Source organism: Neomonachus schauinslandi, chromosome 11 (assembly GCF_002201575.2).
Source record: "Neomonachus schauinslandi chromosome 11, ASM220157v2, whole genome shotgun sequence".
NCBI classification, from domain to species: Eukaryota; Metazoa; Chordata; class Mammalia; order Carnivora; family Phocidae; genus Neomonachus; species Neomonachus schauinslandi.
Window position 1 is genome coordinate 85,592,334 of NC_058413.1, and position 27,724 is coordinate 85,620,057.

At 53.0% G+C, this 27,724-nt stretch overlaps 1 protein-coding gene across 1 annotated transcript in view; it reads right to left on the minus strand.

Annotated features, from left to right (window-relative positions):
- Positions 1 to 12,639: 12,639 nt before the first annotated feature.
- Positions 12,640 to 27,724, minus strand: part of ST14 (ST14 transmembrane serine protease matriptase) — a 40,284-nt gene continuing 25,199 nt past the window's right edge. The window contains exons 8-19 of the mRNA XM_021696325.2: positions 26,102 to 26,241; positions 25,689 to 25,786; positions 24,827 to 24,936; positions 24,606 to 24,736; positions 23,207 to 23,311; positions 22,775 to 22,885; positions 22,566 to 22,679; positions 22,145 to 22,267; positions 21,193 to 21,379; positions 14,341 to 14,615; positions 13,457 to 13,593; positions 12,640 to 13,322 (exon numbers count right to left, since the gene is read on the minus strand). Coding sequence (XP_021552000.2) covers positions 13,161 to 13,322; positions 13,457 to 13,593; positions 14,341 to 14,615; positions 21,193 to 21,379; positions 22,145 to 22,267; positions 22,566 to 22,679; positions 22,775 to 22,885; positions 23,207 to 23,311; positions 24,606 to 24,736; positions 24,827 to 24,936; positions 25,689 to 25,786; positions 26,102 to 26,241 — 1,693 coding nt within the window. The 3' untranslated portion in view covers positions 12,640 to 13,160. The remainder of the gene's footprint in view (positions 13,323 to 13,456; positions 13,594 to 14,340; positions 14,616 to 21,192; positions 21,380 to 22,144; positions 22,268 to 22,565; positions 22,680 to 22,774; positions 22,886 to 23,206; positions 23,312 to 24,605; positions 24,737 to 24,826; positions 24,937 to 25,688; positions 25,787 to 26,101; positions 26,242 to 27,724) is intronic.

Here is a 27,724-nt window from a genome sequence, read left to right on the forward strand (position 1 = left end):
GTTTTCCAGAGTGGCTGCACCAGCTTGCATTCCCACCAACAGTGTAGGAGGGTTCCCCTTTCTCCGCATCCCCGCCAACATCTGTCGTTTCCTGACTTGTTAATTTTAGTCATTCTGACTGATCTCACACCCTTCTTTCTATCCCTGCCTAATTTTTCCCACAGCTGACTGCCTTCAGCTGAAGATCATTTAGTGAATGAGTGCGTCTCTGACCAGAGATCCTGAATAGTTAGGCTTAGCAGTACATTCGAACACACTCTCCAGTAAAAGGCTAGCCTCAGATGAATTGTCTCTGATGATTCTTGCTTTCTAGAGATGCTCTGTTGGAAAAGTTGCTTTAGAACATTAAAAAATAAAAAAATAATAACCAAATTAAGTTCCTGTAGACCATTTTTTTCCTTTTTCAAGTTTTTATTTAAATTAGCTAATATACAGTGTAATATTAGTTTCAGTTATAGGATTTAGTGGTTCATCATTTACATACAACGCTCAGTGCTCATCACAGGTGCCGTCCTTAACACCCCTCACCCCCCCACCCCGCCACCTCCCTGCCAGCAGCCCTCAGTGTGTTCTCTATAGGTTTGCCTCTCCTTCCCCACCATGTTCATCTGTTTCATTTCTTAAATTCCGTGTATGAATGAAATCATGGTATTTGTCTTTCTCTGACTTATTTCGCTTAGCATAATACTCTAGCTGCATCCACATCCTTGGCATATAGACCATTTTAAAATAGGGACTAAAACAGGTATACTCTCTTTGGCCATCCAAGCATCAATAGTTCATGGTAGCACTTGTGTGCATGATAACTTTTGTCCAGGAACAGAATTTTTTATTGAATGCAAATGAGTCTACCTCACAAGATAAGTAAAAATTCCTTTTCGGTATGTTTTACAGCTTATAAAATGCTAGCACTTTGGGAGCCTGACTGGTTCAGTCTATAGAGCATGTGACTCTTCAGGGTTGTGAGTTTGAGTCCCACGTTAGGTGTAGAATTTACTAAAAAATAAAATGCTAGCACCTTTAGTGGTGTTCAAAAACCCATTGAGACAAGCAGGGAAAGTAATAATCTATGGTCCACATAGGTGGTGTGTGCCCTGCCTACCCATTATAGAAAAGCATTAGATGCCCTCAGAAATCTCCAGGGCTGGAGCCTCAGAGGCCTTGAATTGTTAGAGCCTGTATGTGTGTGGGCTTCCCAGATACGATGATTGGAAGAGAAACCAGAACTGTTCTCCTGCCAGGTCTAGCATTGTGATTTTTTTTTTTTTTAAGATTTTATTTATTATTTGACAGCACAAGTAGGCAGAGTGGCAGGGAGAGGGAGAAGCAGGCTGCCAGGACCCTGGGATCATGACCTGAGCTGAAGGCAGACAACGACTGAGCCACCCAGGCGCCCCTGAATATTCACTTTAATCCTGAGAAGAACTGCCATCAGTCGTCAAAATTTCCCCAAATTGTTCTCTAAAACACTGGCCCTGTCATTTTTCTCCCTTTGTCTGGTTTACTCATCAAGTCCATCCCTACATATCAATTCTTAAAGAAGCTTTCCCAGAGCTTCCCACACTAGATCGGGACTTCCTGAAGTCTGACTTTAGGAGATTATGGCTTATGAAGTAAAGAAAACTAAAATAAAAATAACTGATTGCCATGAGAGAAACACCCAATAGTGTGCTTTGCAAATTTGAAGGAGGAAAAGACCTGGCTGGAGGGATCAGGGAAGGCAACATGGAGGAGGCAACAGTTGAGCTGGATCTTCCTTGAAAAGAGGTCTAGGACTGGTACAGGCAGAAATGAGAAGAAAAGGGGGCCACTCCAGGAAACAACATTTGAGCCTAGGAGGTAAAATGTCCAGGGAATGAAAGTAGCTTAATTTGCCGAGCATTAAAGATCCCTGAGTGGGAAGAGTGGAAGAAAATGTTACAGACTGTGCCCAGATCAGAGAAGGCCTTAAGAAGTTGAACCAAATTTGGTAGGAAATAGAGAACCATCTCACATTTTCAGGCAGAGAAACAATTAAGGCTTGCTCTAAAAAGATTAAGGACAATCAAAGAGGGAAAGCATACAGACTTAACTGAGATCACTTAGGAATTACTTCAGGATTTTACAGAAGAGCCCAAAGGAAGGTAACTGGAGTGTGGCTAGAGGGAGGGGGGTGCGTAGGGGTTGGGGAACGGATTTGGTGAGAAGTGGGCCTGTGATTTTAAGACCAGGCCTCATTAGAACAGTGGACGGTGTCTGCTCTATTCCAAGGCCTATTGTACTTGACCTCATCAAATTCTTAGGCGGCCTCCCTTTGTTTTTGAGGGGGGAACCCTGTGTCCTAGGGAAAATAGGACAAGAGTTAGGAAAAGTTCTCAGCAAGGTTCCAGAGTTGAGCTCAGATCAAGGCTGAGGAGAGACGTTTCTCCTCTAGGAACAGTGGTGCAAATAGTTATTCAGCTGGGTGGCCCATTGGAGCAGCACTCTGCTTTTGCTGAACCAGGTTGGTGGGGTTGAAAGTTCAGAGACCTTTCTCATATCCTAATTCCCTCTGCTGCTTATCATTCCTCCTCCTACTTCCCTTCAATAAATATAAAATGTCTGCTACACCAGACACTGTTCTCGGCACTGCAGGTTGCAGCCTCGAACAGAACAACAGCAATCTTGCTCTTGTAGAGTTTCTATTCTTGGTGGGGAAAGGATTGGGGAGGGGGGTCTGCCCAACAATAAACAAGGTAAATAGAGTGTGTCGGTGGGCACGTGAGCGATTGCAGGTAGGATGGCCAGAGTGAGAACGGCACGGAAGTAAAGGTCTAAGGAGGGGAGGGAAGAGAGCAAGGGCTGAGCCAGGTGTGTCCCTGCTTGGCATGTTGACAGCAGGCAGGCCGGGGTCCCCACCCACATGGAGTTTGGTTTGAGGCCTCTGTGGGAAGAAGCCAAGGCAGAAGAGGCAATGCTACAGAGACTGAAAAGTGGAACAGAAACCGCATGAAGGAGGTTTGTTTCCAGGCATAAAATCCGTCTTCCTGAGCAAACTCAGAGCAAGCCAAGAAGCAGGTTGCTCTGAGTTAGGAACTGAGCTTAAAGCTACACACCGGCAGCAGTTGTAGGTTCTCATTTTTTTTGTATAGCTGAGCTCCTTCTCTATATCCAAATTTGAGGATGCTTTGGGAGTTTAAGGTGCCATTTAAAAGCCCTCTGTGTCACATAGGTGGACGCATCCTTTCCTGTAGGAGGACCGACTACACACCCCCTGTGTGTGCAGATGTACTCCACAAGTACGTACTCTGCCTTCATCCTGTAAACATCAAGTGGCTTTTCTTAGACTCTCTTCCTCAGGAACTATCTGACAGGTGAAAAGCTAGACATCACTGCCCTGGAAGATCTTATTAGGCGCCTTTTAAAGTGCCGCAGCAGGGAAGTGTTAGGAAAAGGATGAGGTCGAAACAGGGAAATGCGCATATGCATAGAAGATCTAAGCTCTGATTGCCCACTAGTGCCCGGTATGAGCCAGGTACATTTGTGCATCCTTTCTAGCAGACTGTGGTCCCACAGCATCCCAGGCCTCCCATGGACATAGCAGGGATTCCCCTGTGGTCCCAGAAGAAAGAGACCAGCCCAGGTTAGCTCCGGGGAAGGGTTAGTTCCAACTTTGCCTTGCACGTTGTAAGTGCCCCCAAACATACACACACACTGGAAAGGAAGGGTAACAGGAAACGGGGGGGCCTCTGTTCAGGCCGAGGGTACCTCTGTAGCTCCGCTCCTCCCTATGTCATTGGAGCGCTTCTGTAACCATCAGTCCTGCCCACTCCAATGCCCCCTCCCCAGGACAGCTACCAGACCCTCCCTCAAGGGGCCACAGGGCCCTGAGCCTCCCCACTGGAGCACTTGGGACAGAAAGCCCTTTCATGTTCAGTAAAAATGAGCGTGACATTACCCTTCTCACACAGCGCCCTTACTGTCAGCAACAACACCATCCCAGAGCCAAACAAAATCCAACCCCTTCTTGCCTCTGTTTGCAGGCACCAGGTGTAGGTGTTTCCCCAGCTGGCTGATTCCCTTCCCACCTGGACTCTCTCACTCATAGTCACTGGTTTATCCCAGCTCTTAATATGCGTCAGTGGATTTTCCAGCTCCTCTCCCACCATAAAGTGTAGGTTGGGAGGGGGCGTGGAGAGGATGAGCGGAGCCAGGAGCAAAGGAAAACCCAGCAGCTCAGTTCTGCCCAGCAACCCCAGCCTCCAGTGGGAACCAGATGCCCCAGCCAACAACTCAACACTCAGCACTGGAGTTCCTAAACCTTGGAACGCTGGCTGGCCGTCTCCCTGGTTCTCTCCACACACCATTGCAACAGGCCATCTTTAAGTAGGTTAAATAAGTTGTATAACCTGTCCTCGGTGTAGACATGACAGTTTGATCCTTGCTTCCCAGAAGTTATCTATAATGCAGTTCCATGAATAAGAACAACATAGAAGAGGATCACTGATCCCAAGAAGAATGAAAAATATCTGGGGAGGCCAAGGCTGAATCCAATTCAGACTCAGTCCCAAATAATGTTAATCTAGCGTGACAGGAACATGGAACAAATATGCTTACCTTTCCAGAGCCAGAAACTCATCTGTGAGTAGGTGGGCATTGATAAAGTTTTTACGGAACATTCAGTTCTGCTCCTACCTTTCTAAGGTTCTTTTCTTCCCTCCCGTGATAAGACACAGACAGGACAGTGCTGTGTGCAGAGTCGGAAAATTCTGAGTACAGCATGTGAGCAAGTCACTTAACTTCCCTAAGCCCTGCCTTCCTCCCGAGGTATTCAGAATCATCACACTTATGCCCAGTGCCTAGAACAGGCCTGGCGCAGAGTAAGAAGTCAGTATGTATCCTTTGAATAAATAAATGAGGTATGAATGTACATACCATGGAAATGGGTCCATAAAAATGGCATTCTGAGGACGCCTGGGTGGCTCAGTCGGTTAAACGTCTGCCTTCGGCTCAGGTCATGATCCCAAGGTCCTGGGATCAAGCCCCACCATCGGGCTCCCTGCTCAGCGGGGAGTCTGCTTCTCCCTCTGCCCCTTCCCCTGCTTGTGCTCTCTCTCTCTGTCAAATGAATAAATAAAATCTTTTTTTAAAATGGCATTCTGTCCAAGGTTACAGTTAATTAAAAAAAAGTATAGTATCAACCTCAACATACTTCCTACCTCTGTCATTTTCACTTTCATTAATGAAGAAACACCTAATCATGAACCATTCATCAGCTTCCGTGGTACTTGATGTGAACATGACTGAAAAGCTAGAAAGTAGTGAGGGAAACCTGAAGGGTTAAAATTATTTAACCTTGGAAGAAAAACTTGAGATGTGAAATGTTTCCAGGTACATTAGATGGGATGAAATCCGTGCTCTGCAATGGTGATCTGGGGAGCTTCTTGGGGCCCCAAGAAGAGAGAAAAGAAAATGCTCAGCTCCCCCCAGCACTGACCGTGATCCCAAATTCCTTTGGCCTCCCATAAACCTGCTCCAGGCCAGGAGTCTGCCAAGGACTCCTGCGTGATTCCAACCCTTCAGAGTCCAAGGTCATACAAATGAGACTCGCTCCACCTACAGAGATAGGCCATCCAGCTCAGGAGCTCCGGAAATATTTGTGGGACTTAAAAAGTGCCTGCCAGTGTCCGTAAAGTACAGTGAGTTCTCCCACGGTGTGCTTGGGGGGGGGTGGGGGGGACAGCTGACAATCTGCCCTTGCCCCGGGTGTTCACACCTGGGGGTGAGGGGTCAGCAGCGAGGCCACTGGAAATCACCTTCACGGTGGTGTCCAAACCCGGGTTTCCATGCATGGGGACGCAGGAGTTCTACATCTATGCTTCGCCGAGACTCGTCATAAATTGGATGGGAGGGACACGGTGGAGAGAGGTGAACTGCCCAAAACTTCCTTCGGGACCTCTACTCCTGCTTCTTCAGCGACTGGTCTTAGGAAATGTGATGTGTGAGCGCCCCCTACTGCTCTTGCCAAAGTAAGCCCCAGCGCCTAGGTTCAAAATAATCTCTTTGCCCTTAACCTTAAACTGAACAAAATATTTTTAAACCAGATTAAAAAGCTTTTGTTTAAAATAAATACTCAGGGCAACGGTCCAAACTATTAACTCCTTTTTTATTTCTCAAAAGCCTTTGAACTAGAACACAACGGAATTGTCTTTACAGCTCTGGTTGCTACATTCCCTCAGGTCCCAGTGAAAATCTCTGTCATTGGTGATCCAGGAATATTTTCACCCGCCCCGGGACCACAGGCTCCATTTGTGGGTCTTTGAGATGGAAAAATATGAGCAAGGGAGATTTCCCTGGCTCACCAAGTACACGTTCCACAGTCCAACAGAATTTCTATCCATCCTCCTTTCCACTCACTGCTCCAAGCTGAGGTGCCCCCATCACTTTGGGCTTCTGCTGCCCTTCACTTAAGCCTCCCCAAAAGGCAACCAGCATTCAGCAGAAATGCATGGCCTAGGGGGGCAAGATGAGGGGCAGAGGAGGATTTTTCTGAACCACAGGTCAGAACAAGGAGTTCTGCTTCCCAGGCCTTGAGGAAATGTTTTCTCCCTCCAGTCCACACTGGCCCCAGGCAGGGGAATAAGAAAAAGCAGATGGTCTGGCCCCTGAGAAAGGGAAATGCCCAGGGGCTGAAGGGAAATGGGAATGGGAAAGATTTTTAAATGCTGAAGGAGCCATTTCAGAGTCCAGCTAGTGAAAGTTCCTTTTAGTCTTTTCCACATGGTACCTAAGCCAGTGAGTTTATTACCTGGCAAGGGAGGTCCTGCCTGGACCCAGCATCTCAAAGCTTCAAGTGGAGAGTACCTTGGTTCTAGAAGGCAGTGCAGGATTAATTGCACAGGCTTAGGAGGCCAGCAATTGGGTTTGCAACCTTCCTCTCCGATCACTGAGGAACCTTGAGCAAGATACAGTGCGCCTCCAGGCCTCAGTTTCCGCTCATGTAAACGGTAATGAGAAAATACACTTCACAGGACCTTGAGGAGGGTGCAGTGGGGTTATCTATATGGACACTCAGCACACACTGCTGGTTGTTACTGACACTTCTTACATATTGTTGGAGCAGATGATCTGCCAGAGCCTATCCAGCGCCAACATCCAGCGACGGGAGAGACAGACATCAAGATAACTTGTAACACCATTTGGCAGGACAGGTGTACGAAGACAGGTGGAGGGACAGCAAGTTCCTAGGCACCGGAAGCCTGTCTCTGCCCTGCTGCGGATTGGCCTAGATGAACTGGTTTTTGTTTTTGTTTTTTTTAATTTATTTATTGACTTTGAGAGAGAGAGTGCAAGCACGAGAGCAAGTGGGGGAAGGGGCAGAGGGAGCAAGAGAATCTTAAGCAGGTTCCATGCCCAGCATGGAGCCCATCATGACCTGAGCCGAAATCAAGAGTCAGACGCCTAACCTTGGTGCCCCTGGCTTAGATGTCCTTTAAGGTTCTTTCCAACTGTGAGCCTGAATGGTGGTATTCTCCCGGTTCTGAAAGGGGGCCCCTCAGGCCCTTGTTTTCCCAGGAAACGGTTCCCACTGAGCAATTGAAGGTCCTGGCACAAACTGGAAAGGCCCCCCGGCATAGACACGTTTCCCCTGCCCCGGCAGGTAACCAGCCCCTGTGATCTCACACCTGCAAGGAATGGGAACTCCCTGCAGGCCCTGGACGGCTTCAGGACGTGCTACCCAAGTGTCTGCCTAGGATGGGCCCGAGCAGCCTGAGGTAGACCCCCCTCCTCCATCAACTGCCCTTTCCCCAGTCACAAATGGCAGAGTGGTCCCCTGCGAAAGCTTGTTGAATTAATGAATGACTTCTTTCTTCACCCTTTCCTCTGGCTGGCTTACGTAAATAAGCTTGTTACCCCTTTTTGCAAGTCAGAGGTTTCGAAGATGCCAAGTTTTTCTCGTCTGCTTCTGTACATTTCTGCAGTCCTCATAGGCATTTGGACGGTATTTATATTATGAAATTCAAAGAGGTATCCCATACCGTTTATTCTGGGAACTATTCTGAACATACTTCTGTGCGGAGAGAGAGCTTCTCTCCCCTTCTCCTGGCCCTCGTCCTCCCCTGCCCCCAGCCTCCCCCTCCCAGTAACCCCCACCACCACCACACGCACAGCCACTGTGTTCCCGCAGCTCTCTGGAAAAGGAGCACAGGCTAAGAATTTCCTTTTTGAGTTAAGCAAGTCCATATGAAGTTCCAGAGGAGGGGTCTGGCACAGAGATGGAGTTATTCTTGATCACAAGGGTGTGGGCAGGGAAACAGTGATGACCTCCAAGGTGAAGGACGTGTGCAGTGGAAGGGAGGCCCGGAGAGCCAAGGGGCAGGGAAAGTTAGGTTTACATCCCAGGAAAATACACACATGCCTCCTCCCGGTGGAAGAGCCTGCAACAATGGAACAGACAGACCATGGAATGGATCCTGCCGACGCCTGGAAACAGCTCTGGATGGGGACTTTTTAGGAAACCATCAGAGGTGAGGGGATAGAATAAATACACGGTCTCTAAGCTGCAGACACAGGATGATGGAACTTGGGAGTATACACCCCTCTCGAGAAGAAAAGGAGGGAAACAGAAAAAGGAGAGCGAAACCAGTTGAAATCCTAAGAGTGAGAGGATTTCTTCATCAAAATATGTCATCACTGGGGCCCTATCTGAGCACCAAAGCAGTTCGTGTGATGGACAGGTGTTCATCTGAGAGTCAAAGCTGCTCTTTCTTCAGGGGTTTTCCTTGAGGGGCAGGGAACAGATAATAAATCTAGACCGAGGCCTCCCCTGTACGTTCAGCCAGTGCCTGCGGCCAGCTCACTCCCGCTTTCCTGATATCCCGCGGCAGCTCCCTCTCATCTCCTGTCTCTGCCACCAGCTGAGAAGCGCTCATCCCCGAGGGGAGACTGTCCCCCACCCCCCACAGGCCCAGAGCAATGGCCACTTGCTCAAAACCTCTCCGACATCCTGTTGTCAATGCCAGTGCTGGTCATCTTGTGGAAGGACAGTTTGAACCATCTTCTAGGTCATGCCAAGAGGTAAAAGCAGGTGACAAATACTCCCATTCCTGCTTTGGGGTCTGGTCTCGTCATTCTCAGTGGTACTTGGTGGTTTTGCCAGCTTTCTTCCTGATGGTCACCCTGAGGAATGACCCAGTGACCAGAGGCACCTGTTCTGAGACAGTGGTTACCCCCCACCTCCTTCCTTCCCTCAACCAACCACTCTTTTTTTTTGTCGTTTCTTTTATTTTTTTTTTTTTAAGATTTTATTCATTTATTTGACAGCGAGAGAGAGAGAGAGAGAGCACAAGTAAGCACAGAGGCAGGCAGAGGGAGAGGGAGAAGCAGGCTCCCCACTGAGCAGGGAGCCCAATGTGGGGCTCGATCCCAGGACCCTGAGATCACGACCTGAGCTGAAGGCAGACGCTTAACCAACTGAGCCACGCAGGCGCCCTTCTCAACCAACCACTCTTACTGGGCAAACTGAGATGGCCTGGCAGCTAGGTGGAGCCCAGGGACCCCATCAGTGGCAACATTCTACCCAGGCTGGCAAAGCCCCAGCCCAGAAAATAGGCTGTGTGGCACAAAGGACTCGTGACCAGGTTCATCAGAATTCCCAAAAGCAATGGGGACTCATGCAGCCTACCTTCATTCTCTGTGAATTGTGTTACAATTTCCTTTCTTTAGGAAATGATGATGTCTGAACAATACATAGTTCATGGTGGGCCAGTGCCTAAGAGTACGAGCCAGATCACCAGCACCCAAGTCTTAGATCCAATAGGTCCTAAATGCGGGATCTTGGGCAATGATTTAAACTCTTAGCGCCGTGGTTTTCTGTCTGTACAATGGGAATGACCATAGTTGAGGTTTAAATTAAATAAGAACAAGTAAAGCATGTAGAACACTTCGAAGGCACTCATCATTAAGTGGGAGATCTGTTGGGCCCATGTACTCTTATGACTTCACAGTTCCAAGAAATTCAAATGTCTGAGAACCGCTGACTTAAAGATCCAATTCCCCTGACGTGTGGGTGCAGGTGTGCAAAACACCCACATACATGACACATGCACCCACACATACACCCATGACTCCAAACCTAGAAAAGTGAAAAGCATCATTTCATCTCCAAAAGGTAGAGCCCCCCTAAATTCGAGACTGTAGGCACCCCAGAGCCCCTGGGGAGGGAGAGGGAGTCCTGGTGTAACAGCCAGGTCATATTCCTGTGACATATTCTATTTGGGACCTTGGTCCCTAAAACGCACATCCTGCTCCTCCCCGCAAATGTGTGTGTGTGTGTGTGTGTGTGTGTGTGTGTGTAAGAACATACCTGCCTGTATGTCACAGCTATCTGCCAACTGGGTGTCATAGGACGATGTTTCACACTTGCTTGCTACTCTCAGTGAGAGCATGTACCTCCTACCCACAGAGGTGACCTCTCTTCTCAGCTCAAAACTGTCTTCGACTCTGTCCTGGGAATGTCTGTCCTCCAGGTCCCAGTGTCTGAGGGCCAGCGGTCCTGACTGCAGATTAGGGACGAGGGTACTAAAGGGGCCCCAGGCCCTAAAAAGCGACTAGAAAGCAGCAGAAGGCAGCCTTCTGAGAACAGGTGGACCTGGAGGCCTTCCCCATCCCACCTCACCTAACTGCAGCCCACCCCCAGGAAGCAGAGGGCAGGCCCCTCCCCTGTGACTGCAACAAGCCCAGCAGGGTCTGCCGCCCAGAAGGGAAATCCCGCGCTGCCCCCTAGTGGCTGGACAACTTCCCTCCCCACTGTATGGGTTCTGGGCTCTGGGTCTCAGAAGACTTCTGAACTGGGCTCATTGTAAAGTCCATCCTAACTCATCCAAACTCACTGTTATTTCTGCAGAATCTATGTCTGGATCAGACCCCCTGTCCATGCAATTGGATTAAACACTCACTAAACTTTAGTTTAAATGTTTTTGGTTGGTGGCTAAAACAATTGAGGTTCAGGGTAGTTGGGGAGAACCAGAGAGATGGATCTTTGGAGACTAAGGAGCCTCAAAGTGATGGGCTTGACTTCCCATTACTTAAGGATTCTTAGGCTATTCTCATCTCCAGTCAGGAGTAAATGGATTTGGCTCCACGGTCTTTTTAAAAGAACTGACACTTCCTTGAGCTTCCGGGCATCAAATGTTTGAGGCTTCTAGAACAGGGCCAAAGTGCAGGACGCACCTGCACGCCACTGCCCTGGGCGCCCGTGAGGCTGATGCTGTTAGCCTGTGGATACACTGCTAAAATGGTGGTAGGTCAGAATCACCTGGAACAACTTGCTAATGTGCAGACTACAGGGCCCCGCCCCAAAGTTTCTGATGCAGGTGTGGGTGAAGCATGAGCCTTCCCAGCTGGTGCTGCTGCTCTGGGGAGGGAGTTCTCAAGACCATGTTAGGCCATGGTGGGAGAAGGAGGATGCTACAGGCAGGCACGGACTGGCCTCCCAAACCCCACTGTGTGGGCAACCCCTTCTACCCCTGAGCCAGGCTGGCGGCCTGAGGGGTGTGCGTACTCGGGAAACAGAGCACAGGCAAAGCCTCTCCCTGAATGCCGGCCATTCACAACATGGCACCACCTGCAGAGGAGTCTTTGACAACCTCTTCTTTCTTCTACTTGTCACGCCTTGGTAAAGAATGGTTGCTCTTTCCCTTCCCCGGCAGGAAAATCTAACACGCACGCCTGCACAGCTGTGAAGACAAAACTTCTCCTCCCTCCAGAAAGTAAAACATTCCGGCTAAAATCAAAGAAGCAGCTGATCTCCTCCTAGAGCTCTGTCCAGATCGCTCCAATCAAACTGCGTTTTCCTCCCTTCCGTTCCCAAAACTCCTGGAGGGCAAAGACTGTTGATTTAACAAGTATGTATTAGCATCTTCTAGGAGCCAGGCCTGAGCCAGGGATATGGTGATGAGCAAAGACCACGCCATCTTTGTTCATGACACTGGCCATCTGATTTCTCTTCCTAAGCCCCTTCTTTCCCCTAGCCCCAGCCCGTATAGTGCCTTGGCATACAGAAGGTTCTCAAATGTCCCTTCAAGAACTCCCTAAGCCCTCCCTAGATCGTTGATGCTGTCATTCTGTGTCACTCCAAGCAAGGAGAGAGAATATTTTAAATTAATAAGTAAAAATCAAAGGTACACTGGAGATGTGAGAACACTTAAGCAAAGCACCATCCCTCCTGCAAGGCTCAGGGACCATCTGCTCAGCCCACACTGGACAGCCTCGGCATCGTGCCTACCCTCATGTCTGCGTGTACAAGCACACACACGCGTACACAGAACTCACTTGATCACCTCCCTGCCCAAGGGAAAGCCCCACCTCCTCCTTTCTTCCTGGGACACACAGCTCCTCCCTCTCCTAGGGTGCCCAGGCTAGGCAGCTACTGCACACCCTTCCCACCTCATGCCTCACCGCCAGCCCCCCCCCCTCTGCCCTGCACACCCCTCCTTTCAGGGCACCAGGCCTTGGTCTCAGAAGCAAAACATAGCATCCCTTGCTGGCCTGGATAAGGCCACAGGGCACTGTGGCCTCTGCTCTTAGCCTGACTCCAGGGTCTGTGCTGATGGGAATTTAAACCCAGTTTACTGCTTGCAACTGGGGCTCGGAGGAAGGAGAGCCCATCAAGTCCAGCGAGAAAAAAAAATGTACCTAAAAACAGTTTACTCATACACACAAATACATACACTGAAGCCCGCCCTAGGAGCTGGTAAAAATTCAAATTTTAGACCCATGTCTTTTCCAAGGTCCTCTGGCCTGGGTCTCCTGAACAGTGTGACCCTAGGAGCCTACAGTGCCCCCACCAGCCCCATCGTAGGGGTCCTAAAGCAACATTACAGCCGCTCCTGTATCAGAGAGGCAGAGCCCAAAGATTGTCCGGACGAGCCTCAGCCCAGTTTGGGACTGGAGGGGAGAGGCTGCGTCTTCAAGCCTGTGCCCCTTGGCACTGCCAGTGTCCTCCCTCCCCACCTCCCATCCTCTGCTTCGGAGGTGAGGGAAGAGAGAAGTTTTCCAGGCCGAGTCACCCTCTCCAGAGTCCTGGGGATTCAGTTCACAGTCTGGGGTTTCTGGGGAGCTCAAGTCAGGGGTGCTGTTAGCGATCCTGTCCTTGGCCCGCAGGTGTGCACGTTGGGGTGGCCCAACGATGGCCCCTGCATCTACACCCCAGTCTGCTCTTTAATCCAGTCCCGAAATTCAGAGATTCTCGTGTACACACCGGGCTTGTCCCTCTGAGCGCAGCCGTCACCCCAGCTCACCACGCCGGCCTGGAAAATCCGCCCGTCGGCCTCCACGCTGGACAGGGGGCCCCCGGAGTCGCCCTGCGGGGAGACCAGCGCCTCGTTGTTTGAGTGCCCGCCCGCGCCCGCGCCCGCGCCCTGGGCCCGCCCCCTACCTCGGGCCCCGCCCCTACCTCGGGCCCCGCCCCCTACCTCGGGTCCCGCCCCGCGCGCACCTGGCAGGCGTCCACGCCGCCGCTGAGGTAGCCCACGCACATCATGCGCGGGGTGATCTGCTGCGGGAGCAGGCTCTCACAGGTCGTCTGGTTGATGACGCGGATCTCGCCCTTTTGCAGGACCAGCGCGCCCGAGCCTGGGGGGCGGGGGGCAGGAGTGCGGGACGAGGCTGAGCCGGGCCGTGGCGCCCCGACCGGCCTGTGCATCGGCCAGGACCCCCTTCCAGGCTCTCCCACGGCAGTGACCTCACTAGCAAATCTCCGGACACAACCCCACTGCCCGTGGCTGACAAATGCTCAAGGAACTGGGCGACCGGTGACAGATCGGACGTTCGGCGTGGGAACGGGGTGTGGGAAACGAGAAACAGGAGAGCGACGGAAAGCACCACGCAGCGGCTCCGGGGTTGTGTTAAGTCAGGTTCTTTCCCTATTTCCTCTATCTATTCTACAGATTTGCCACAGTGTGCTGTCGCACTGTGATGACTGATTTTTCCCCTTTGCCATTGACCAACGAACGTGCCTTCAGATGGAGACAGAAGGGCCGAGGAGGCCGGGCTCCCGCCCCAGGACCTGACACGGGCCCAGCTTGCCAGGCCCCCTGCGTCACACAGCGCTCCCACCAGTGTCCTTACGTTCACGGAGCACCATCTGGGAAGGTGTCTTACCCTCACTTCACAGGTGAAGAAACAGGCTCAGAGTTTAAGCAACCGCCAAGGTCACTCAGATAAATTCAGCGGCATGGCCAGGCCTTCCACCCGGAGCCCAGCCTGCACTTCACTCCTGAACAACCCGGCCCCACCAGGCAGAGAGAAGTGGGGGCGGCCCAGCGGCCGCCAGCCCCGCCCCCCACTCCCCCCACCAGCCAACCCCTCGCGCCCGCTCACCTCCTTCCTGGGTGTGGCCCCAGCCCGTGACCCAGATGGCCTTGCCGGCGGGGAAGCTGTGCGACGATTCGGGCAGGCAGATGGGCCTCACGGAGCTGCTGTAGTCGGCCGGCTTGTCCAGCTCCAACAGGGCAATGTCATAGTCGAAGGTGAAGTCGTTGAAGAACGGGTGGGTGATGATGCGCTTGAGGCCGAGCTCCTGCACCCCGGTGGCACTGCGCTTGCTCTGGTCGTGCAGGCCCAGGAAGGCGGTCCACAGCTTGTGGTCAGAGTACCTGCGAGAGGGGCCGGACAGCTGCCTGAGCAGGGACCTGCCACTGCCCGGACCGTGGACGGGGCTGTGGCTTCTGCGTGGCTCCTCAGCCGCCCACAGCACTCAGCCCCCTGTACCTCCTTGTTTCCCTCTTGTAATAGATTTTTAATCTGATTACCAAAAACACATTTCTTAGCGATGTGATCTTTCACAGAAAGAAAAACACAGAACTCAGCACAAATACTTTTTTAACACAGTGGTACGTGTTCTAAGAACAAAATGAATTGGAAAGTAGACTGAACTTCATCTACTAGGTTTGCCGTTGGTGGTGGGACAAGTGTAGCAATTCCGCACTGTATCATGTATACTGGGGGACTGCATGAGTAAAGATAACACACTGCCATTGCTGGGAGCCAATTTCTGGTGTGGGAAAAGGGAGATACAAAGGGAGTAGGGGAGGAGGGAGTGCAATCAGAGGTAGCAATCAAAGCTCAGGATTTCTCCCAAAAAATGGCCCCAAAGCAATGACATCCCCAATAACACCCAGAACTTGGTTTCTATATATTCTTCTCCATTAAAAGGAACCAAGGCTCCCTGGAGAAATGGTTGATTTCAGGTCTGAAGCACGGAAGGCATAAAGCGACCTTGGAACATTTTGTTTTACCAGAAGTAAGCACGTGAGTGCTCAAACAATCATTGAGCCAGTTATCAGGACCATCCAAACATCAAAATGAACAACAGGATTAAAGTACTGTGCATGCTGAGTAATATAAAAGGGGGAGGGGAATCCATGAGTCCATCTTGAATCTGTAAGGGCAGAAGAAAAGCCACTCTTTACAGAAGAACACTAGCTAATAAATACAGAAGAAACAATATAACAAGAAATCGCATTTCACATCTACCTTGGCAATAACCAACACCAGCAAGAATCATCGATGGATGCTAAAAACACTGGGTAAAAGATTGCCAGGGGGCTCCTAAGGGGCTTAGTCAGTTGAACGTGTGACTCTTTGATTCTGGCTCAGGTCATGATCTCAGGGTCGTGAGATCGAGTCCCACAACAGGCTCCACACTGGGCATGGAGCCTGCTTAAGATTCTCCTTCTCCCTCTGCCCCTCCCCGCTCCTCTCTCTCTCCCTCTCCAAAGAGAAACAACATGATATTCACACTGACTCAAAGTGTCATCCAAGATTATTCATAACAAGGGGGGGGCACGCTTATAATGGATGAAAGCCGTGGACCACACCTTAACCAAGTGATCAGACTATCCTCCCAGCCATTCCCACCAATGGGCTAGGACACAGCATCACCTATATAGTGTTCTCCGGGGAAAAAAAAGTTTAACCTAACTCTAACCATGAAAAAACAATCAAAAAATCCAAACTGAGAGACATTCTGCAAAATAACCAGCCTGGACTTTTCAAACATGCAATGCCTAAAAAATAATAATAAATTTTTTTAAAAATAAAGGTTTAGGGGAACTGTTCTAAATTTAAGAGACTAGGGGCGCTTGGGTGGCTCAGATGGTTAAGCATCTGCCTTCGGCTCAGGTCATGATCCCAGGGTCCTGGGATCGAGCTCCACATCTGGCTCCTGGCTCGGCTGGGAGCCTGCTTCTCCCTCTCCCTCTGCCTCTCCCCTACTCATGCTCTCTCACTTTCTCTCTCTCTGTATCTCTCTGTCTCAAATGAATAAATAAAATGTTTAAAAAATAATAATATAAATAAATAAATAAATAAATAAATAAATTTAAGAGACTAAAGAAAACTAAGGACTAGTACAGAGCACAACCCTTGACTGGATCCTAGATTTAAAAAAAAAAAAAAAAAAAGGCTACAAAAGACAATATCTGGGTCACTGGGGGACACCTGAAGCATGAGAGACGGGCTTGCCACTAGTACTGTGTCCACACTGTTGTTTCTGGAGGTGATTCCCATATTGTGGGTATGGGGGGGAGCTCTCGTTGTTGGGAGACACGAGCTGAGGTACTTGGGGACAGGTGTCATCATGGCTGCACCCAACTCGGAGACAGTTCAGAAAAACGTGCGTGTGTAAAGAGAGAGAAATAAAACAAATGTGGTCAAATTCAACAGGTAGTGAATGTAGACAAAGGGTACGAGGGTATTCATTGTCATTTTTTCCTTCATTATATTTGCAACTTTTTTGTAGGTTTGAAAATTTTTTCAAAATAAAAAATTGGGAAAAGTCTATCTTTAAAATAGAAGTCTGCATGAGGAAGAAAAGCACGAAGATCAGCTTCACTTTATCCAGCCTATCAAGAGAGTCAAGAGGCTAGTGAAGTGGCCAGTGCTAAAATGTCCTGGCACGGCGCCTTCTCTCCTCGGGGCTCTGAACCCTACCTCCTCCTCCACTGTCTCTCTCCCCCTGCCCCTGAAGCCCAGCTCACCGGCCCTCCGCTAGCCCCGCCCCCCGCTAGCCCGCCCCTCCGCTAGCCCCGCCCTCCGCTAGCCCGCGCCTCTATCTCCTCCTCTCCGTTCCTGCTGCCACCTCCCTGCAGAACCTCACACCTAGACGGCAGCACTAGCCTCCAAACCGGTCTTTTTGCCTCCGGTCTTTTTAATCTGTTGCTACCAGATGAGAACTTCCTGAAAACTTCTTTTGTGAGAGCCGTTTTCAACAGCCTGAAATGATTCCAAGACCCACCAGATCAGCCAGGCATTCTGTATCTGCATTAATTCTGCCTTACCCTTTCTGACTTCTCCCAACCATCTATGGTGTTCCAGGAACTGCATGAGACCTAACCTCCAAGTGTACCGCGTCCTCGGGGAGGGAGCCATGAAAACCACCCATGACAGCCCAGCATGGGTGACCTCCAGAATGATGGGCAGCAGGCTATGGCGGAGTATGGGGTGGGAGGCGGGTGGCGGGGAGAGGAAGCAGGTCATGAACAAGGCCTTGGAGATCAAACAGGACTTGGCTAGTCAAAGCCTGCAGGTGGGGGAGAAAGCAGCAAGACCACAGAGAGCCAAGGGAATGTTTAGATACCCCCCGAAATTGAAAAGACGGAAGCTGTGAGGGCAGGACAGGAGACTGAGCCTGGAGAGATGGCACGGGCCAGAGAATGTGGCCCTGTTGATCATGTTACACCTTTTCTGCTTTATCCTACAAGTTACCCCAAGCAAAGGGTTGATAGGATCAGATTAGCTCTTTGGAAAGACCACTCCCACCTTGTGGAGACAGGCAGGCATGCTGAGAAGCAAGAGGGTGATCAGGTAGAGGGCGCTGCAGCTGCTAGAGGGCAGCAGCAATGTGAGGGGGGAAAGAGTACACAGATGGTCGGCGATATTTAGCAGGCAAGGGCCGGCGGCGATTGAAAGGATGGGATGGGTGGGGTTGGGGGGACAGGGTGGGAGAGTCATCCTCCTCCCCTCTGGCACCATCTGTCTGTGATCTCATCACCTGCTACAGACATCCCTTTGTCACCCTGCGCCCATGCTAAGCCCCATGCCCCCACCCCCTTGCCGGCCCCATTCACCCAGCAACCCCAGCCCCTCTTTCTCGAAGCTTCCTCACATTAAGCCTGGCAGGATGGTCTTTTCTCTCCAGTCCACATTCCTCGGTCGAGGACAGCCTTCGACTCTTTGAGCAGACTTAGTCTCTAGTCGTTGAAGGTACACACACTCACCAGCAACTGAGAGACCAACTGTGAAGGTCCAGCCACTGAGGCGCCCCGGGGGCTGCCGTGGGGTTGGGAGGGCACTGGTGGTAGCCACGCCAAGCTCTCTTCTCAGTGCTGACACGTCAAGTCATTTCATCCCCCAGGCAGCCCGTCAACGTAGGGCTGCCCATTCTTAGATGAGGACTCAGACTACAGAGAGACTAAGTAACTTGCCCAAGATCACACAGCTAGTAAGTCGTGGACAGGACTGAACCCAGGCAGGCTATGCTCTTAACCACAGCAACACCCTGCGAGCACCTGCCAACTCAGAAATGTGTCCAAAGTAACTGCCCTCCAGATCCTTGCACACTTCACACCCACCTGCCTCTGCTCACACCCTTCTTTGTCTGGAAGGTCTGCGTCACCTTGTCCGGTTGCAAACACTCTCAGGTTTCAACACTCACACCAGACACCCCTGCTCACAGAGGCACTCTTAAGTCTCCATCCCCCGCCCAGGGGGGAGTTCTCGACTCCCACACGCCGGGCCCAGGTAACCTGTGCACAGTTCCCACACAGCACTTGCCGCGTGCGCATGTACGTGTGTGTGCATGAGCACGTGTCATGTATCTCGTCCCCCCAGCCTGGGAAGCCTGGGAAGTGCGGGGAAGAAGGCTTATTCATCTCTGTCCCCCGGTGCTAATAACAGCATGGGGTGTCGAATGGATTAACTGCACTATCACTTGGCGGAAGTAAGACTGATGATCAAGAGAAAATGAAGAAAGAGGAAATGAGACATTCAGTGATGAAGCAAGAGAAAGAGGGAGAAGGAACAGAGGGCACGGGGACCATACATGGAGATCCTGGCTCGCCCTGCTGAGGGTCTAGACGCAGTGGGATTGCAGTAACACTGAGGATATGGGGCCCGGTCTCGCTGTCCTCCGATAACAGGATTCCTGCCCCGGGAATGGCTCATTCCAGGCCTGGGCCAGGGAAAATACAAGACAGGCCTAGAGCACCTGGTAGGGCCAGAAAGCATGGAAGTGGCTCAAAAGAACAAAAGAATGGGGGCAGATCAAAGGGACACAGGAGCCAACCTGGGAGAGAGTGCCATGGTCGAATCTGGAACAATCTGAGCAACAAAGTCGTATCACGGCATTGGATTACAATCCAAAGAAATGTAAATAAACATGAGTCCATACGGATAGAAATAACTAACTAAATAAATAAATGGAAGAGAAGGGACAAAGCTTCCTCACAGAAGAATTCCAAACTGGCTCACTTCCAAAGAATAAAGAAAGGGGGCCTTCACCGCGAGGCAGCCTGGCAAACACTATCTCAACCAGCGGAGGATTCACATTACCGGTGATAAGTCAGGCTGGTAGCCCGTGCCCGCTGATGGCATGTGATATTCTTTCCAGACACTCAGAGGCGCAGTCTAATCATGACAAGAACATCAGACAAACCCAGACTGGGGGGGGGGGTGCATTCTACGGGACCCCTGGCCTTCGAACTGTCAAGATCACAAAAACAAAGCAGGCTGACCGAGCAACCGTCACAGATCGGAGACTGGGGACTGGGGACAACAGTGCAAAGTGGTAACGTGGACTGGCTCCTGCAGCAGAGAGGATCTGGGAATAAACCCCACGGGACGCCACCAGAGCCTGCGGTGGTGTTCATGGCAGGGCCCAGGGGGTCCTCAGTGCTGACAAACGCACCCCGCCCGCGAGAGAAACTGGGTGAGGGTACGCGGGAACGCCGTACTATCTCTGCAACTCGTCTGGATCCCGAGATGATAGTTTCTTTTACAAAATTCTTAAGTAAGCTCCCATCACCCCAAAAAGGAATCAAATGATTTCTGCCCAGGGTAGAGCAGAGTATGAGAAAATAAGAGGGAGGGCAGTTGGGCGGGACGAGGCTGCCCTTCAGCCCAGCGGGGCCCCGGGGACCACGGCCCTGACCTGCTCCCTCCGGACCTCTGCGGTCACCGCCATCACGCATGCCTACGGGCACCTGCCCAGCCATGCTCAACACCTGTGCTTCGGTGTCCTAGGCCCTGGCTCTCCTGAGATTTCACAGTGCTTCTTCTCTCCTCCCCGCAAGAGGGTGACTGTGGCAGCCCAGTCACCTTTCACAGCTGCCTCTGGCAGAAGGGTACGCGCCCAGCAGAAGGCACTGAGGGTGGGGAGCCCCTGGAAGGTCCGCTCCCCTCAGAGGAGGCTCTCCCACCAGACTTCCTCCCTGGCCAGTAACCACAGGGCCTGGGCCGGCTGACTCTAAGACACAAGGAGCTGGTCAGCCTCCCCCCTCCCGCTGCCCTGCCCCCCCTTCCTGAGATGCCAGCAGGACCCTTCCTCAGTGACCTCCCCTGGGCCAGGCTGGACCCTGCCCGTGGGCCCGAGGCCCAGCGGACAGAGCGCACTGTGTGCCAGGCGCAGAGCTCAGGGTTTCAGGTGCACGAGCACAGTACTCTCGGGCCTCCAGGGATAAGAACTCACGGTGTCGCCGTTCCTGCGGAAGAACCCGAGGCCCAGGAAGTGTGAAACACCAGCCCACAGCCACTGGGCAGGCAGAGCTGGAGCGTGAATGTGAGTCTGAACCGGTCCCGGGGCGGCCCCGTGCACAGACCAACCACACATGCCTTGGAACCCGCACACCCAGGCTCGAGCCTGCCTGTGCCGCTCCCCAGCTGCACGCCCGCAAGCACACGCCCTGACCTCTCTGAACCCCCGTTTCTGTAGAATGGGGACATAACCAGACCCACCCAACCAGGTTGTTAGGAGAGGCACTGAGATACTGCTTTACGGAGAGGGCGCACCTAACAGGGGTCTGTTTTTGTGATTACTGTTATTAAGCCCCATCCTGGGGGGTCTGCCACCCCTCCTGGTCCTGCCGCAGCGCCATCCGCCCTGGCATGACTTACACACCGGGGGCTTTCGAGCCCAGAAAACACAAGGAGAACCCCTCCCAGCCAGCGGCCCACCTGAATTCTCTGTCGTCGATGAAGCAGTGAGCTGCTGACACCATCCAGTTGCGAGAGATGATCGAAGCCCCGCACACGTGGCCCTGGCCCAGGACATGGAGGCTGACCTGCCAGGGCCACTCACCTTCATCGGCATTCGTGCCCCCGACGACCCGGGACTGCCTGGAGAACGACCGCAGCCCACAGTCTGGGAGGCGCAGAAAACGCACAGGTCAGAGAGTCAGGTGGGGGCACCAGCCCCCCGCCCCCTTCCCCACGCCAGACTCAGCAAGAGGCCGTGTGAGGCAGTCACCTTTTCGTGGGACCCCCTACAAATATCTCGGAGACTCAGAGACCCCCACTGACATTCCCCCGGCCCCTCTCCCTCCTTCCAAACCCAAAACCCTCACACTCCCACCCCCCCATCCCTGTCCAAATGCATTTAGAGGCCTTCAGACATCTGCCGGTTTGCTTGGATTTAATTTGAGTGTCATTTGCCTAGATTTCCTTGCTGACTGCTGACGGGCACAGCTCTCAGAGGAAAGAGCGGATGGGTGGCGTGACATCACAGAACGGCTATAGCTGCGCTCAGATTTAACCTATGGCCAGTGCTTCTGAAATACACCCGAGGCCGCAAACTGAAGCATGGGTGTGCTGGGGGCAAAACCCTGCCGGCTGCTCCGGCAAACTGTGCCCTCTCTCCTCCAGGCAGGATGGCCAGCAGGGGCCAGCCCAGCACCTTGGACAGGACGTCAGCTCTGCCACAGAGGCACTGACAGGCTGGTGGCCCCGGGCCCTGCCTCCAGGATCACAGTGCCTCTGTGCCAATCAGCAAAGTCATCCTTTCCCCCAGGCAAACACACCCTCTCACTAGGGCAGAGCTAGGTGAGTGAGGCACTGGCATGAGTTCCACCTCTGTATGTGCCTTGCACAGTGAACAACCTGCACAACTGTATGCAGCAGCCCTGCTCACCACAATTCTTCTCATCTGAGCCATCGCTACAGTCCTTCTTCCCATCACACTCGGGGTTGCTCTTGCTCAAACAGAGCCCGTTCTGGCAGCGATAGGTGTGTTTGGAGCAGGCAACAGTTCTCACTGTTCAAGAAGGAGTACAAGGGGCAGACAATCAATTCCTCTGCAGCACCCAACCAAAACCTAATGACCCATCCTCCTTATGCTCCTCATCAAGCCTGTCCCACCCATCCGCACCCATGCCCGTGTCCTCCCAGGCTCGCCAAAGGTTCTCCGCCTTCCGGAAGATTCTCCCCCTACTGACGTACTTTCTCATCACACTTAACACCTAGGGTGGTTTGTGTTTGTTAAACTTGGGACCCCCTGCAGTGTGAATGTGCTCACGGCGGCTTCCTTCCTTCCTGCTCCCACCAGGCCTCACCGAGGGCACACGTGGCCTCGTCGGAGCCGTCGCCACAGTTGTCCGTCCCGTCACACTGCTGGTTCTGTGGGATGCACTTCCCATTGCCACACCTGAAGGTCTGAGCCGGACAGCCTGGGGGTGGGATGCACCAACACTCAGCAGTGGCTCGACGGCCCCTGCTGAGGGTGGGCCGCAGGGAGGCCGGTCCAGCCCCACCCCACACTCACTGCACTCCAGCTCGTCGCTGTTGTCCCCACAGTCGTTGATGCTGTCACACACCCAGAAGAGGGGCTTGCAGAACTTGTTCTTGCATGTGAACTGGTAGGTGGCGTTGCATTCTAAAGGGAGTAAGGGGTAGCATTCAGCTGGGCTCCGGGCCCTCGCTCTGACATTAATCATTGCTCACTGCTTCCCAGGGAAGCAGGCGCGACCAGACAGCTGCCTGCGGACCCCTTTCCCTGCTGGGGGGGGGGTTGGTTCTGGGGCATCCCGGCGTCCCAAGCTACGGAAGCTGAGCCTGGTACTGCAGAAATTCTCTACTCTACTCTGCAGAAATACCCAAACCGCGGAAGGAGGGGTGGGGCGTGAGGTCTACACGGGGCGTGGGGGGTGGGGACGGCGTCCAGGAGCGGGGCACGGCGTGGGCAGAGGGGACTCACGGCAGTTGAGCTCGTCACTGTAGTCCGTGCAGTCAGCCCAACCGTCACAGCGCAGCTCCTTCTGGATACACCTCCCCGTGCTACACATGAACTTACCCGGGCACGCTGCAAGGGAGAGGGCAGGCCTCAAGTCCACGGCCACCAGCCCCGCCTCCCACGCCGGCTGCCCTCCCTCGGGGCCACCCTCACCGCCACACTGAGGACCAAACAGAAAACTCTTCCCCGTCCAGCCCTCAGCGTAGAGAGGAGCGGGCTGCGGTTGGCACCGAGGGCAGGGGTGTCCAGACCCACCCAGCTGTGGCAAGTGGGGTTCCTAGAACCTCCAGCCAGCATGGAAGGGCCAGCCGCAGACCCACAGCGAGGGGCCCCTCCTGACCGCCAGTGACCAAGCCCCAGGGAGCTCCAGACAAAGTGGAGAGAGGCTGGCTGGGGGTGCACTCGGCTCTCCTGCCCTGTGTCCTTGCCGGCCACATGGCCCCAAGTGCCAGGCTCCCCCTGCCCAGCACAGAGCAACCGAAGCTCAGCGGATCGATGACGTACGCATCCTAGCCAAGTGCCAAATGGCATCCCGAGATTTCCTTACTTCTAAGGCCTTTCCCACATTTCCGTGTTTCTGCAATTAGAATGTGTCCGCCAACCGACGTCGTGAGGCCGGGGACGGAGCTGAGCGTGGATGGGGGTGAGCCTGGCCCGGAAGGTGGGGCCTTCACCTGTGTGCCTCATTGGTGCTTCGCTACTTATCAAAGGGCTTCGGTCGGCCAGTTACACTCTGGGTGGTGAGCCGTGCGGTTGCGTTTTAACTTAAATTTGGATTCTCGTGTGTCGTTAAAATGTCTCCCGGAAGGTTACTCTCTGACGTGGGGCTGGCACAAAAAGTCACCATGGATGCGGACGAACTTCTCTGCACACAGCAGACAGGGAAACTAAAGGCCACAGAAACTGCCCCATCTCTTAGGTAGAGACTGCAGAATTTTCAGAGCTCGGGGTAGTTCATGTGACAAGTCCTGCCCCAGGATCTTCTCCCGTGTCTCAGAATTACGCTGCCATTCGCCAAGGGGCTAAAAGGCCACAAAGACAGGCACGGATCAGCAGAGGCGTGGCCATGCTGAAACACAGGCACAGATGGCCCAAAGGAACCTGGGGGCCCTCGGGCTCCGGTGCCTACCACAGGGACTCGAGGGCACGGTCTGTACCAGCATTCCCTGCCCACCTTTGCCAAGAAATGCATTTATGGCAGCCTTTTATTTTATCCCTCCAAAGGCCACAGGAGTGATATGCACCTTGCATTCTCTGGTATCTCAGACTCAGGGAAGCACAGTGCTAGGAAGACACAGAGCAGAGGGTTCGCTGCGAGCCAGTCCCCCTAGCCAGGTTCCTCCTTCTAGAGACGTGTACTCACGGTCACTGGAATCATAGGAGAGGTACTCGGCCAGGAAACCCGTGTCGGTGTGAGACTGATCGGAGTGGAAGCGCACAGTGATCCTGCTGCTCCTGCTGGTAACTACAAACTGGGGCCTCTCTCCACAGTACCTGCAGGGGGCGGTCAAGGGTAAGGAGGGGATCCGGAGGGGCTGGGGGCACCCCTGCCCCTCCAGCACGGCACTGTTCCAGGGCACTCACTTCTCCCCGTTGACCTCCACGTAGTCCTTGGGGCAGGAGCCCGGGGGAATGTTGGGCTCCACCAAGTAGAAGAGCTTGAAGAGCACTTTCACATTTTGGTTGTTGGGCACCTAAGGAGGGAGATGCTGCTGGGGGGTCTGCTGCGTCCTTCCCTCCTCCTAAACCCAGGGACGCGGCGTGCTGCTGGCCACGGGCGCTGGGGGACCATGGCACACGGCACGGCTGCTGCGTTTTTTCTCTCCGACCCGTGTGGGCAATACGGAACACACAGCAGGAGGGCCTCAGGTTGGACGTTTGGAAGAACTTCTAGCCTCAGAGGCAAGAGACAACTCTTCTATTCCTAAAGAAAGCTGGAGGTCCTCCCGGCATCGTCGAAGAAAGGAAGGCGAGCCGGTTCGCTGACTCGGAGGGCGTGAGGGGCGGCCCGGGCGGCAAGACTCTCGTCTCGCTGCCGTCCAGCAAGCGCTTTCTCCACGCCTCACGCGCATTCTGCGACTTCACCTCTGAGAGGCGGACACCGTTACTCTCCTCTTACCCAGGAGCAAGCTGAGGCACTGACAGGTGGGGTGACTGGCCCGAGGTCCGTCAGGCGGCCGCTGATCAAGAGCTAGGATTTGAGTCTTGGGGACGCCGTAAGATCAGCCCTCCTCCACCCTGTCCCACCCTGCAAGGCTTTAGATACTTGCTGTTTGGGAGCTGCTAAGGGAGCCCATGTCCCTCTCCTTGCCCTTCCTCACTTGCCATCCTAGAGCAGCCCTCTGTCTCGTCTTCCCTCCCCCTTGAGCTCTCCTGCCCTCTCTCCCGCTTCCGCCTCCTCCCCCCCTCCCCCTTTCTGCTCTCACAGGCGCCCCACAGCTCCTACCTCAATGTCCCACGTGCAGTTCACGTTGGGCGGGTAGTGGCCAGGATAGTAGGGGCTGCTAAACGTCCCACGGGTGCCACGTAAGTAGCCTCCACAGCCTGAAAGGAAAGGCAGGAGAAAGAGCCTGAGGATCAAGGACCCCGGCAGAGCCAGCCCTCCCTTCTCTCAAGCTGCATGCCTGGGCACTTGCACACCCCGCAACCAGTGGCTGGAAAGTGTGAGTGCTGGGAGTCCGACCCCTTCAGGGAGGGCTTCCGACCCACATGAGAGGCAAAAGGCCCTGTGGCTGAAGGTTCCCACCTCTGTCACCGGCCAAGGCCAGTTCACCAGCCGAAGGGTTTGTCCTGCGCCTCGTGGGCTCAGGCCCACCCCCCGGATCGGTCCCTCCTCTGCCCCACCGTGCCCTTCCTTACGGCTCAGCTTAGGCAGCTGGAAGAACGTGGCCTCAAAGCCAGGGTGTCGCCGCTCGGTGTTGGTGATCAGCGTGACGAGCAGGACATTCTGGGAGGAGAGGAAGGTCAGGTTGTAGGAGGGAGGGTAGGTGCCACACAGCCTGTGGGGGGGCAGAAGGGGTGCGTGTTACCGAGAGCACAAAGAAGCCCGGCGTCCCTAACCCCGGTCCCATCCACAAAAGGCCAAGGGTGGGGTCACTTCAAAGCCCCTCCCTGCAAAAACGACCTGAATAAGGATTTAGTTGTAAGACTGTCTTTTAAACAAACAGCAAAAACTCAGAAACCTCGACTACCTGACCACAGAAGATTCATTCAACGATGAGGTAAATAATAACAATAATAGTAACAGGAACGGCACCAACACCACTTAGGAACACGCCAGGCACTGCTTAGTGCTATGTATCTATTCACTCAGGCGTTCTTCCTAACGACTCTACTAAGTAAATACTATAATCCCCCCTTTACAGACCAGGAAACCGAGGCACAGAGAGGTGATATAACTTGCCCAAGGATCCACAGTTAGTAAGTGACTGGGCTGAAAACAAAACTCAGGCATCCTGGCTCTGGAACCGACGCAGCCAAGGAATGTGTCCCGATGCTTCCACACAAGAACGCCACATTATGCGACCATTACAAATGACAGAAACGAGCTTACTGATTCGGAAAGAGCATCACGATATACTTCAGTTTTAAGAAGCAGATAGCAAAACCAAATGTGCCCTATAATCCTATTTTTATTTTTTTTAAAGATTTCATTTATTTATTTGACAGAGAGAGACACAGCGAGAGAGGGAACACAAGCAGGGGGAGTGGGAGAGGGAGAAGCAGGGAGCCCTTTGCGGGGCTCGATCCCAGGACCCTGGGATCATGACCCGAGCCGAAGGCAGACGCTTAATGACTGAGCCACCCAGGCGCCCCACAATCCTATTTTTAAATCTGTACACAAATGTACCCATACACAGCAAAAAGAGTGAAGAACATATATCAACAAATCTCACAGTGATTACTTCTAGATAGTAAGATTATGATTGAGGTTTGTGCTCTTTGTGCATGTCTGTTTCCCAGTTTTTCCTTTCAGAGCCATGTGCTGATTTTGTTGTACAGTTCATAAACTAGAGAGAAGGAAAGAAACCTTGCAGAAAAAGGGTGTTCAGCCTGGAGACCTAGCTGCTGAGCTGTGGCGGCAGATGGTTCTATCCTGTTTGGAGCCTGAATTCTAGCCCATTATTTATCACGAAACGTCTGCCCAGCTCATTTCTGCAGACAGCAAGGGAAGGCTCTGGCCCACTGAGTCAGGGAGAGCTGAGGAGGGGGCAGTCCACCCCCACCCGCAGCGCTGTGAGAGGCGCGCTCCATCCTGGTGGGGGGTGGGGGGTGGGGGTGGCCATCTGGGCACCCCCACCTCCTCAGCAGGTGTATGATGCCTTCTTATTTCCTGTAATCCTGATGCTTTGGCCGCTGGGGCCTTGCTGACTCTGGAGACACTGCCCCTCCCAGGACTAGCCAATTCCCACTCACCCTTGGGCAAGCCTTTCACATGCAAACACCCCTCAATCCGGAGCCCACACCCCAACCACCTCCTCC